At 34.8% G+C, this 13,665-nt stretch overlaps 2 protein-coding genes across 3 annotated transcripts; one reads left to right on the top strand and one right to left on the bottom strand.

Moving 5' to 3' along the window:
- The first annotated feature begins 230 nt into the window (after positions 1-230).
- On the top strand, positions 231-9,435 carry LOC107495036 (protease Do-like 9). 2 transcript variants are annotated; one of them, XM_016116087.3, is made up of 9 exons: positions 234-982; positions 1,713-1,912; positions 2,035-2,215; positions 2,540-2,731; positions 3,192-3,424; positions 7,260-7,361; positions 7,455-7,505; positions 7,605-7,709; positions 8,859-9,435. In XM_016116087.3, the coding sequence occupies exons 1-9, from the start codon at positions 388-390 to the stop codon at positions 8,955-8,957; spliced, it is 1,758 nt and encodes a 585-aa protein (XP_015971573.1). In that variant the 5' UTR covers positions 234-387; the 3' UTR covers positions 8,958-9,435. The 2 variants fall into 2 exon arrangements, with proteins under 2 accessions (XP_020980882.1, XP_015971573.1); XM_021125223.2 differs by lacking the exons at positions 7,455-7,505; positions 7,605-7,709; positions 8,859-9,435 and adding an exon at positions 6,801-6,888 and having other exon boundaries at positions 231-982.
- A 200-nt stretch (positions 9,436-9,635) lies between these two features.
- LOC107495037 (WAT1-related protein At3g28050-like) lies at positions 9,636-13,347 on the bottom strand. The gene is given in 7 exon segments (XM_016116088.3): positions 9,636-10,333; positions 10,414-10,565; positions 10,662-10,774; positions 10,777-11,033; positions 12,106-12,219; positions 12,310-12,375; positions 12,452-13,347. Coding segments are annotated over 7 exon segments (1,065 nt in total). The 5' UTR covers positions 12,640-13,347; the 3' UTR covers positions 9,636-10,158.
- Positions 13,348-13,665: the final 318 nt, after the last annotated feature.

The raw sequence follows: 13,665 nt of genomic DNA, 5'->3' as shown, positions 1-13,665 counted from the left end.
GGAAGTTAGATATACGCGGGATGTTATATAGCGCGTGTAATCAACGTACGTGGAGTAGCGCGTATTTTGATTTTATTGTTTAATAAACTTGTAAAGCATACAAGCCCTATCCAGAGCTTTTCCGAAGAATTTATTTAAGCAACTGCACCTAAGCATTAAATTCTAATCTTTCGGAACTTAAATATCTATTGGATAAAAGAGGAGGATCTATTTGTCCTTTTTTTTTTGTTTCATAGTTTATATAACCCAGCAAATTTCCGACTCTCGTCTCCTACCGCGTCTGCTGTTGTGGCAGACTTGTGCAAAGAGAAGAAACTGGTCACCTCTCGATTCTCCTCCCTATTATCATAAATTTCTCTCCCCTCTAACACGCTCTCACACGCAAAAATGGGCGACAAGAAGAGAAAGCGACCACGAAAATCGAAACCCGCAACTGACGAAGAAACCGCATCCCCAGACCATAACACCACCACCACAAGCAGCAACGCCACCACCTCCAAGAACGACGTCGTTGTCATCCCTGCCCCCGAACCCGCCGAAACCAGTGACCCGGAGTCCCATGGGCTACGCCGTGGCCGGTCCAAGAACAAGAAAAAGAAATCGCCGCCGACCTCCGCGACGGTGCCGGATCGGCGTAGCTCCCGGATTGCAGAACAAAATGGGGACTACGCAGCGACGGGGTCGGTGGCAGAGCCGCCGCTGATGCCAAAGTGGGAGGGCAGCGGGGCCGCAGCGAAGGTGGTGCCGTCAATGGACGCGGTGGTGAAGGTGTTCTGCGTGCACACGGAGCCGAATTTCTCGCTACCGTGGCAGCGGAAGAGGCAGTACAGCTCCAGCAGCAGCGGGTTCATCGTGGCGGGTCGGAGGGTGTTGACCAACGCTCACTCTGTTGAGCACCACACTCAGGTCAAGCTCAAGAAGCGTGGGTCTGATACAAAGTACTTGGCCACCGTGCTGGCCATTGGGACCGAATGCGATATTGGTAACTGAAAATTTTCGGTCTTTGTTTAATGTATTTCTCGATCTGTATTTGAACTCCTTGATAGCATTTAGTTCTTTTGAGGGTTTGCGTTTGTTGAGGTTCCTTCAATATTAGAACTTTTATGTGTTGCTATCCAAATGGAAAACTTGTAGCACTACAAGGAATTGAATGAAAATGACAGTGACAGTGACGATCTTTACTTCGTGTTGAATATATAATTGCATTAGGGAGAGGAAAATATTGTGATATGCATGTAAAAGAAGAATTATATATCATGTTACAATTTATCTTTATTTTGAAGCATTCCTTTTTATTTTCAGTTTCTAAAAATTGGAAAAACGTTTATATATCATGGAATGGATCCTCTCAATTGTTGTGTGTGCAATCTTTTACTATTCAACATCTTCTCTAACATGTTTTCGGTTGATCCCACTTAAAGAGTATATGGTAAGAGATCAGAGAGGAAAAAATTAAGAGGATTCATTTCCTGTTATCAGGGTTTTGGATGGTTTCTGCTGTAATGCTGTTAATTCCTCCTACTCTCTTACATTGGGCAGGAAGTGTTAATATACCTTCTAATGGTGTAAGCATTGATTCATTGTAGTCAACCCCACTCAGTTATTTGTACTAATTGTTGTATTATTGTATGTTTGTGGATGATGTTATGCTACACATACACGTGATTTATTAATTCATCTACACTTCTTTTTTCCTTCTGATAATGTTTCAGCATTATTGACGGTGAGTGATGATGACTTTTGGGAGGGAGTTTCACCTGTTGAGTTTGGAGATTTGCCTGTACTGCAAGATGCTGTGACTGTTGTAGGCTATCCTATTGGAGGAGATACAATATCTGTGACTAGTGGTGTTGTTTCACGCATGGAGATACTCTCGTATGTTCATGGTTCTACCGAACTTCTGGGACTTCAGGTAATGGAAATTCTCAGTTCTTAATTTAACGTTGTATTTCTAGAGTTATCCATATATATGTGTGTGTGTGCGCGCGCGCGTTACACTGACTATTGCTGGTGACTCCTCAAATACCTCTACAGATAGATGCTGCAATAAATTCTGGGAATTCTGGTGGACCTGCATTTAATGATAAGGGAAAATGTGTGGGGATTGCATTCCAGTCTCTTAAACACGAAGATGTGGAAAATATAGGATACGTAATACCCACTCCCGTTATCCTACATTTTATCAAAGACTATGAAAAGAATGGGGCTTATACAGGTACTGAGAATAATGCTTCACTTGTCAAGCACATCATCCCTCTCTTTTCTCAAATTCTAAAAAAAAAAAAAAAACACAAATAAGATTAGCTGCTTAGCTGGAGAATTCTATTTTCAATTTATTCTTGACTTTTTTTTTTGGGGGTTATACCTTTTGGTGCCCCCTTCCTTCTCCTGGTTGGCCTTCACAATTTAATGCATGTGTGTTTAGTTTTTACCATTTTTTACTGGTTGACCTTAACAATTTAGTGCATTTACTTATTGTGTGTTTGACAGCTAGATCTCACATCTTAACTGAATTTATCTTCAATGAATTGCTTTTCAGGATTTCCCGTTCTTGGAGTTGAGTGGCAGAAAATGGAAAATCCTGATCTGAGAATGTCAATGGGGATGGCATCTGACCAGAAAGGTGTGCGTATTAGAAGAATTGAACCCACAGCTCCAGAATCTCATGTTCTAAAGCCATCTGATGTGATTATTAGCTTTGACGGGGTCAATATTGCCAACGATGGAACAGGTAATCTGCCATGTTTTTACTTGGTTAGCATTCTCAATATCTGTAAAATGTAAATTTGCTCAACTTTCCACATATCATTCCCGTGTTTCCACCTATCATATCATTATATGGATTTGTGCACAACTAGAAAACCTGCTAAGAAATAATGAATGTTTCTGAATTGTTATTTGGTTCCCCCTTCATATGAAATATCTTTTGAAATCTTGAACATTTATTATAAGTTTGGATATGGTTTATCCTTAGTGCTAGTGGAAAAGTATTTGAAAATGTTACTCTGATTTCTTCTTTATTGTGACCATTGATGCTACAAAATGGGATTGAATTTATATATCTATATTATGGAATTCATTTAATGTGTAGAAACCTGATCCTGTTTTGCTTTAAAATTCATTAAATAAGGTTAACTCATTGTTCCATTGGTTTACAGAGCTAACATTCTAATTCTGGGATATATTTGTAGTTCCGTTCAGGCATGGGGAGCGCATTGGTTTCAGTTATCTTGTCTCTCAGAAGTATACTGGGGATAGAGCTCTAGTAAAGGTTTTACGTAATTTAGAGATACTTGAATTTAACATAAAACTTGCAACTCATAAGCGGCTTATTCCAGCGCACATCAAAGGCAGGCCTCCTTCCTACTATATAATTGCTGGATTTGTTTTTACTGCCGTTTCAGTCCCATATCTTAGATCTGAGGTTAGTAATTGTTGTTGTTGTTGTTGTTATTATTATTATTATTATTATTATTGGTGTAAAACAAGTATCATTAACAAGAGAAGGATATTACAAAGGTATGAAGAATAAGCAATTATTACAGTCTCCCCGAAAAAGTTCATGCAGCTTGCATCAAGTAGAAGCAAGATGCCTAATCTTATCCCACATGGCTGGCTTGTTTAAATGTTTGTCGTTAAAGATGCTGGAGTTACATTCCAGCCAAATACCCCAAATAGTAGCATAAATAGCATACTGCCACAAATATTTGGCTTTCTTCCTCGTCCTCCCAAAACCAACAAATGCAGTCAACAAGAATTGATTTGAGTATCCGACACTCCCAATACTAAGTACTTAATAATGCATTCCGGAAAACGTTTGTCACTGGATAATGGGAAAACAAAATGATATTTGATTTAGAATTCAACGCAAGTGTTAGCATAGCTAAAATAACCATATCTGATCTGCGAACCTACTAAACATCATTGGTATTTTGGTATTAAACCTGTGAGGTATGGTTTCCAAATGAAGAATTTGATGCTAGCAGGAGCTTTAGATTTCCAAATAGGTTTATTAAGTTGGAAGGAGGATGTATTTGTGGAATGAGTTAAGAATAGAAACAGGAACAGAAAGTAAGATTTACAAGAAAACAATTTAGAGGGATTAATGGTCAACAATGTTTCAGGATGACACTGAATTGTTTGGGATTTGAAAATAATGGAAGTCCAAAGAAAGGTATAGTCCTAAAAATTTTGGATTGGAGAGTTATGTAAAGAAGACAGGTGAGAAAGGAAAGAGGAGCCTCAGAACCAATGATCCTCCCACAAATTAAAGTGAGAACCATTACCTACTTTTAAAGAATGCAAATATCTATGGCCTTTGGGAAATAAATTTCCAATGGCTAGAATGAGCAGCTTAATAGGAAGTGTTAGCATCCCACCCTTCCTTTTCTAAGCCATTCTTGTTCTGGGTAACCTGATGCCACAAAAAGAGTGAGATTCATAGGATCTAGTTGAAGACTTGAAGGTATGAGACTTGATACCTACATCAAAAGTATGGGATTTTAGTGTGGAGTTTATAAGGATTTGTACTTTCAAATAACAGTAGCTAGCTTTTTTGATAGGGAGTTCTCAGATTTTTATCAATTGATATCAGAGTCTTCCACCATGTTATGGCTAAACGGCATGGCTGGTGATGCCAACATTGTAGTGTTTGCTTGTTATTCGCAATGGAGGGAGTTGTATCTACAGGGACTTGATACTAGAGTCAGGCATGAGTTGCAAGGGGGTATTAGGTTTAGAACTAATACCCGACACATGCATTATGCATAATATGTGTGGTTAGGCATGACTTTTAAACCTAATACCTCTTGCAACCCTTGTCGGACTTGAGCATTAGATTTCCTACTGGTACTCTCCATTGGGAATAACGAGATTGGTGCGAGAGGATCTATGATGGTTGTGTCTCCTACCCATCTCTCTCCAGTGTTGTTCAAGTAACTTCGTATACAAACAAATGGGACCATTGCAATGATTTTAACCCTAAGCAAGGTATCTATTTTCGGAACAAAAGTGATATATTTGGATTTAATATTCACACTGATGTTATCAATCCTATGGAATTCTTTAAGCATTTCAAAAGGATCAGCTTTGATGATCAGTGGTAAACAAATCAGGACCCACTGCCTTTCCCATATCCATGCTCTAAACTACTTTACTTCATCTTATTCAGGGTTTCTCTTAAGAAAGGATGCTACTTTGTGGGTGGCAGGATACCAATATAACCCTTCAAGCAAAGGTCTAGAAGGTTCCCGTTGAAATAACTGTCCTCATAGAATCTTGTGATGTCTTTCGTGCACACTTTCTGTAATTTCCAATGCTTTGATTACTGATAGTGTTTTTCCCTTTCTCCATGCCGCCGGATAGGTCACTCAGAAAAAATTCAGAACTTATATCTTCTTTAGCCCATTGGATCCTTTTCTTTTGCTTCTAACTTATTTTTCCTTTCAGCAATATAATGTCATAGTCATTAAGCTAAGAGACCTTCTCTCGGTAATCTCTATTCCCTAGTTCTATCCAAATTCAATTTGTTGAAGGGGAGCCTTGGAGCAACCATTGAGTTGTCTTCATGTGAGTTCAAGGTCACGTGTTCAAGTTGTGAAAACAGCCATTGATGTAATTATCAGGTTAGGCTGTGTACATTACACTCTTTGAGTGCGGCCTTTCTCGGACCCTGCGTTAACGTGGGATGCTTGTGCACTGGGCTGTCCTTTTATATATACTAGTGGCTCAACAGGCACTATCATGCCTGTTCAGCCGCTTTTCTATTATTTTTAAGAGATTAATTTTTATATTTTTATTTTAAAATTATAAATTTAATAAAATAATTTAAACATTAAGAATAAAAAATTTAGAAGCAAAAATATTGTTTTTAAATTATTTAACTTTAAGAATGTATAAAATTTATAAATTTAAATTAAATAAGATATTAAAAAATTTTATTACGTTGTTATTATGTGTAAAAAAATCAAAATAAAGATTTAGAAATATTATTTACAAATTAACTATTTATAAATTTTATTAAGTATATTTATTTATTTTTAACAGTATTTAATTTGAATTAGAGATAAAAAATTATATTCATCCTTTCTCGTCTTCTTCTATTCGATGGTTATTAATTATCACCAAATATCGTTATCAGAACTTTTAATTTTGTCTATCACTTTGATTAATAACCAACTATTCTGTTAACTTTTATGAGTTGTTGAAGTTTTGCTAAAAGAATTTTTGTGTCTTTTCAATATCTAAATGTATAAAAATTATAATTTTTTCTTGATATGCGTGTTAGTTGTCTTATTTTGTTCTAGTAACAAGAAATTTAAGACAAAAAATATTCAAAATTTTTGTTATATTATCAAAAATGGATGTCAACAATTCTAAAACATAATATCAAAATATATTTTTTTTTGACTAAATAATAAAAAAATAATACACCATTGTAAGTTTTTTAACTAATAATTATAAATTGAAGTCGCAGTTTAATATAGTACATCTGTGAATATTTTTAACTTCCTATATAATAAGCCAAAAGAACTATTCATAAAGCATCGCTTCCAATCTCTCACCATGTCAGGTAGTCTTTAAATGAAATCATGAACTTTACAGCAAATGAATGCTTAATTATAATCCTATCCCATAAAACTTGCTTGTCAGAAAATTTTTCATTGAATGTACGCGAATTGTGCTCCAACTAAATACTCCAAATTGTAGCATATAAATCATTTTAGATTGTCATGAACTTATATCTTTCCAATCCTTGGACTGCTGTAGTGTTGTCTAGATTTAAACATCTTTCTTAACAGGAACATAACTGCTACAAGAAGTTGCCATATGTTCTCGTATCCAAAGGTGTTTGACACTTTGACCTCATATCATCATGCAGTACTCCAGGTGGAGCACTGGCAGAATCTTATTTCTTTGTTTGAGCATTGTATGTGGATTAAATTCTATATTTAGTGCTTGTCTCGCCAATTAGATTCCCCAATTAGATCTGAATTTTCTTTATGGAAGTTCAAAATTATTCAATGTTATGATTGTTTATCCATCAAGTCCAAAGTGAAAAGGCATCTATCATTTTGCAACAGTGCATATAAAACCAATGTTATTGTGATTTCTGGTTGCAAGTTGTAAAAGTAGTGTTTTAAATATCTTAAATTTGTGTCTATGATTACAGAAAATTTTATTTCTGGAAATTATCTTTTGTTGTTTGAGTTTATATTTGTTACTAACTTTATTATTGCTTCTTAATTTGTATGATCCAGTATGGTAAAGATTATGAGTTTGATGCTCCAGTGAAGCTCCTAGAGAAACATCTACATGCTATGGCACAATCTGTTGATGAGCAACTTGTTGTTGTTTCTCAGGTCTTGGCCTATGCTATCCCTTATTTTAATTTTCTTTTTTTTTTTTCAATTGGATTTGCTGTTTAACATTTGCTCTTAAACTTTACTATATAGGTTCTGGTGTCTGACATTAATATTGGATATGAGGAGATAGTTAACACTCAGGTAAGAGAACATTTATTGATATTAAATTATTAATTGTTATAGATCTTAATCAATGGTTGGTTTGAAATGCTTACCCCTTCTCTTTTTGGATTCATATAGGTTCTTGCTTTCAATGGTAAGCCTGTGAAGAATCTGAAGAGCTTGGCCACGATGGTTGAGAACTGTGATGATGAGTTTCTAAAGTTTGATCTGGAATACCAACAGGTTCCCTCTCATGGACTCAGTCGTGTGAATTTTTTTTTGACTTTCTAAAGTTTTCTGAATTAACATTTAATCTATTTCACACTTTCTAAAGTTTTCTGAATTAACATTTAATCTAACTTTCGTGTATCAGTAAGCTGCCCATTCTTCTCTTTACCCATTCTTTACATATTTCGTTTAAGCATATATTTTTTCTAGTTTCTTATGTGGAATTTGATTTGTCATATCAATTAGAAGTTGTTTCTTTCTCTATCTTTTACATAACTACACTTTAGTCCTAGGAAAATTTTCATTTAAAAACTTAGCCTGTAAAAGATTAAATGTACTCACTTTAGTCCTTGTAATATTTATGTTTCAACACTTTAGTTTGTAAAAGATTATAGGCTTAAACAAGTTTTTGGTCCCTGTAAAATACTCGATTTTTGGTTTCGGTCTACTAAATTTGAAAAGTTGTCTATTTTAATCCTTCTTGTTAGTTTGCTTTAAAGAGTGGTTTCTATATTGTAGAAAATTTAAGAAATATAAGACTGCTAAGAATGAGACAAAGGTGGCAATAAGAAAGTCAAAACAAGAGTGTATGAGAATCTTTATCAGTCTTTGGGTACGAAGGATGAGAGATTTGGATCAAATTAAGTCATTAAGGACAAGAATGGTGAGATTTTGGTCACTGATGAAAGTATTGACGAAATATAGAAGAGCTACTTTTTCACGAGTTATTTATGGAGGGAGAGGAGACTCTTTTGTATTTTCAGTTACATACAAGAAAGAAGACCAAAATTTTAATTATTACCGAAGAATTTGAGACGTTGAAGTAAAGGAAGTCCTAAAGCTGATGAAGAATGAGAGGGCAGTAGGCTTAGACAATATTTGGATTGAAGTTTGAAAAGATTTAGGAGGTGTTGGTCAAAATATGCATGCGACAGTAGATATCTATAAAAAGTTAAAAACACAAATGTTTAAAATTTTGATCAAATTGCTGCAATATTTTGTTTTTGGGTAAGCCAAAGAGAGAGCAAAAAGAAAAGTACACAGGTCTAAACAAGGAAGCCCCGATGAGATAACTACTTTAATTCTCGAATATTTTATAGCTCAATAACTTCATTATGAATCAGATGAATGCTTATTCAAATTTTGAATGTCCCACTTTTGCAGATAGTAGTACTAAAGACCAGCACTGCCAAGGCGGCAACCTTGGATATCCTCACAACACATTGTATACCGTCGGCAATATCTGATGACCTGAAAGCATGAAAGGCATTGGCGAGAGCTATTTCAATTTTCACTGTCGCTTTGTGGTATGTTTTTCGAGGGGTACTAAACACGTGTTATCAGATTTTTGATCATGAGATCTATACAGTAGACGGTGAGCTGAACAATGAAGCACGCAGAGGAGACATTGAAATCTGGCGGGGAGTATTTGGGGAATTTGAAATGCATAAGCTGTTTAGATGCATATTGTCATTTTCATTGGCGGTTGAATGCTTTCTACTCTATTCATGTCTATCATTTAGTATCTTTCCTCATTCAGAAACATTATAGTCCTTGTGGAGGAATGGATAGGAGAGGGTAGGGACTAGGGAATATTTTTCCCTATTTAGAGAAATTGTTCCCCCAGAAAAATTTGACATTGTGGTGTATTATTTTTCTTTAGTTAGGACGAGGCATGTAGACTTTTCATATTGAGGATATTAATGTTTGATTTGTAATAAAAGGCAAATAATTTGAAATATTCTGCATTTTTTAAGGTATACATATTTTTTTGTCACTTTGGGGTATAGTTTCGAATGTACTCTTAGGGTTGTATTTTTCTCTATTTTAGGGATTACAACGGTTCTATGGGGCTGGGATTTGTCCCCATCCCCAGTCTCTATTCGGTTGGGAAAAGAAAAACTTTCGATTCGCTTGTTAACTACACTCAATACAAATTCATGCCATGCATAAGATACAAAATTTTATTGTGGCATCCATTAAAAAAGAAAGACACAATGTTACTCTTACTGTTTTTTTGTATCTCTGCACTCTTTCATTCTGTATCAGAGTAGGCATCATTGGTTATTACTGATTTTCAATTTCTTTTTTTGGTTTATTTAGCAATATTTGCTGACTTAATACAAATTAAGCTGCACAGAAGCTTTTGGAAACCTATCATGGAAAATATGTTACAACAGACACACAAGCTTGCTTTCATTTCATATCTTCAGAATACACGTTCATATTACTCCCACTTGGTGATAGAATGCTTTCTCTTTAGAAATTTTGGTTTATGTTCCTTGCTTTGTGGTGTAAGTACACTACTCTCATTCAATTGAACTGTTTCTGATGGGATTTTTGATCCTTATATGCTTCTATATTTGTTCTTTCTGATTCTATCTTCCATCTACTCCGTTTCTTTTCTGGCTTCTCTTTTGGGATATTTTTCATTGCTTAGAGCTTTGAAGAGTAGTTTGGTCAGTTATATAAGTGAATGTTTTTCTTCAGATAAATCACTTTTATAGCTTTGCAAGAGAGGAACATTGTTCTCTGTAGTTGGTAACACCGGGTTTGAGATGTTTTCATCCACCTCTTCTGCTGCCTTACCCCACATTACTGTGTAAAATCCAATTGATATTATTGTTGCTCCAATTAGACTGCAAAGTGGAGAAACAATTTAGTGGCATTTGCAGATGTATACATGTAACCGAGTTTATGCGAAAAGCCAAACACATACCTTCCAAGGTGAAGAGAATCACCAAGAAACATGACTCCCATGGCTACAGCTATGACAATCGAGAGTGGCTTGAACATTGCGACGTAGACAGGTCCCTTTATGCGTAATACCCATGTGTGGACAGCATTGTTCAAGAACGATCCGAAAATTCCCTAAACATGTGAAATGCATCATCAAAATTTTTTTTTTTTCAGATAAATAGCATACACTATACCATAAAGTTCTCTTCTACTTTGTGTGTATCTTACAGAGCAAAGGACAGATGCCAACGCTGTATCTACTCCTATTTTCCAAGCACCTGGATTTGTCTCTGTAAAAATGCCAACAATTGCGGCCATGATGCTTACGCATAAATTGTAATACGGGGAATTCGTACTTGTACAATGTACCACATAGGAACCAATATATACTCAGCCATCAGTAGAAGGCCGCCGATGGCCCAACTTTGATCCACAGAACTGAGATTGTTAATTGGATGTTGAATTGAGAACGAAGGCGCATGAATAATGATGATCGGTGGTCCTTTGTAAAGAGTTACAACGAATGCTCCTGATATTGATACTATGGTGCCCAAGACTTTAGCTTGGCTGCTTGAACTTTTCAGAGCCACTTTTTCCATCCTTAAAACATTCAACAGAAAACATGGTGTACAAAGTCAGCATAACAATATGAATCATAAAGAGATCATTCATCTGAGTAGTTTAAACTTTAAACTTAGTCATTAACTATTCTTCAGTAAGGATATTGAACTAATGAATGGGGAGACAGGATCATCAGCTTTTCGGAAAATGAAATTCATTTATTGCATTAATTCAAATAAACCGTTTACATGCAGAAGGGGTGGTTTAAGTAGTATACAGTTAACAACTTGTAACAGAAAACAAATTACTCTGAACAGCAATGTAAGTTGAAGCTAAATAAATACTCCAAGCTGGCTCACACCAAGTTAAACATACGATTTATACTTTTCCAAAATCGAAAACAAAATTTTCTTAGTAGTCATTACATTAATTCTTTGGATAACTGTAGAACTTCAGAGGATCGCTTTGAAAGGTTTTGTCATGAATTTGGTTATAAGAAGCCGGCAAGATCTAATAAACTGTCAAAATTTAAAAGTAATAATTACATATAAAGAGATTGTTAAGTTCAAGTGAAGTTGGCACAGTGGTAGGGGCACACTACGATCCCTCTAAGGAAAACTTAAGGGTGCATTTGGTATGCATTTCTATTCTCTGTTTTTATTTTGACTATTTTCTGTTTTCAAAATTTTGTAGAAAAAAATAATAAAAATAATAAAATTTTATTTTCTATTTTCACATATTGTTTTCTGTTTTTTCTTCAGAAAATTCTGAAAATAAAAACAAAAAGGCAAACCAAACACATTCTACTTATCAAGATACCAAGAGTTAGAAGAGCATGTTTATCTGTAAGTTTTATCAATTCACTCTTTTTTTTTTCAACAAAAAATGTCATTGTAACTTATAAAAAGTTATGTTTCAATTAAAAACTGTCAAAAATGGAAAGTTATTACTACTTGGGAAATCTAGGAATCAAAGTTGGACATAAAAAAGTAGTTAACCAAACGTAAAAGAAAAACACGTTAACCAAAACTAATGATTGAGAAGTCCTTAACCATTGAAAATGCAAGACAGCGAGATTCTTTTGCTATTCATATCAATGGAGGTAAGGAACCTGAAAGCGATGGCGAGCAAGAAGGTAAAAGCCGGCACCAAATTGCTGATCGCCGAAGAAAGAGTTGGCGAACTGAAACTGATTCCTGTGTACCCCATTATCTGAGATGAGCATCTTCAATTTTCAACAATCCATCAGTAAAGACCAAAAGAAGTAACAGAAGAAATCCAAGATCCATCAAATTAAATTACAATTTGCATGTACCCGATGAGGCCAAGAAAAGCAATTTTAGTTGCAACTGGCAAAGTAAGAGGAGGAAGCACTCTTGATCTGCAAAACAGAGAAAGTAACAGAATATAACATATTTTTGTTTGCAAATGAAATGATTGTAAAAGTCAATAGTAACCTTGAGGAGATGAAGGGAGCAGGAAGAAGCAGAATAGCAGCAACAGCATAAGCATAAACAACAAAGACATGGTAGCTCATGCCTTTCATGGTAGCTGCTTTGAACAGAGTGTTCAATCCAACATTCACGCATTCCATGCTCACCATGGCACCCAAAGGAACCAAATCATTCAACAACTTTCTCGCCATCTTCCTCTTCCCCTCAAAAAACTAACATGCAAATGCAATATTGCGAGACTCAACTTCAAGTTCGGTAGTCAGGGAGGAAAAGGCTTCTGTCAAATGATGACAACTCGACCATTTTTTTTATACAAATAATTAATTTGGTAAACCTGGATTATTTTTGTCAGACGAAAATTTTAGATATGTGGACAAAAACTTTAGGCAGAGAGAGTAGTAGAGTGGAGTGTTGCTATGAAAATACTCATTTTGGTTTGGTGGCATCACTTTCAAGATAATGCTGAAAAAAGCTTTGATCATTTGGCGTATTTGTGTGTGAGAGTGACTTTGGTTATAATGGGTGACGTAGAACACAAGCAGAAATATTAAATTGTTGGAAGATAAGAAATGTGATGTGAAACGGATCTTCCTTGCAATAATTTAGGTGGATATGGCTTGCTGGGCTTCACTACTTCATACTATACTAATAATCAACTTGTGTGCGATCCACAAGACAACTTTACTTTAATTTTAGTCATTAAAATTTAAAATATTTGGCTAAAAAAATTTTGAAAATTAATTTAAAATATTGCTCTTTAATTTTTGTATCATGCTACTTTAGACCAATTGCCGTTTTGTCAAACTGTATACGACCGTATACAGAGAAAGCCCGCACTTTTCTTTTCTTTTTTTGTTGTATTTTATTCTCTTCCTTTTTAACCTCATTTTTCCATTCATTATTCTCCTACTCCACAAGTTTTTCTTTTTTTTCCTTTTCTATCTCGATCAAACCGACTTGTATAACCAATATGAAGGGACTTTATTAATGGCCATTGTCCATGATGAATATTAACATGAGAATGGTAATTTAGTATTTCTTTATATTCTTTTTTATGATATTTTTTATATATAATTTTTTTAGTATTATTAATATTTTTTTAATATGTTATATTTTTTATTATTATTATTTACGGTTAATTTTTTATTTAATTTATTTTACCTGATAAAATCAATAAACTATATTATAAAAAGATGATAGTAAAAATAATACAAAAA

The sequence above is a fragment of the Arachis duranensis genome, chromosome 6, assembly GCF_000817695.3.
Source record: "Arachis duranensis cultivar V14167 chromosome 6, aradu.V14167.gnm2.J7QH, whole genome shotgun sequence".
Lineage (NCBI taxonomy): Eukaryota > Viridiplantae > Streptophyta > Magnoliopsida > Fabales > Fabaceae > Arachis > Arachis duranensis.
This window is presented reverse-complemented; position numbering and strand designations above follow the sequence as displayed.

Excerpts from the sequence above, each read along its gene's own strand:
- LOC107495036 (XM_016116087.3), top strand. The coding sequence starts at position 388 with ATGGGCGACAAGAAGAGAAAGCGACCACGAAAATCGAAACCCGCAACT. Across the intron at positions 2,732-3,191 it reads TATTGCCAACGATGGAACAG|TTCCGTTCAGGCATGGGGAG; the intron begins GTAATCTGCCAT and ends ATATATTTGTAG. Across the intron at positions 7,710-8,858 it reads TTGATCTGGAATACCAACAG|ATAGTAGTACTAAAGACCAG; the intron begins GTTCCCTCTCAT and ends CCACTTTTGCAG.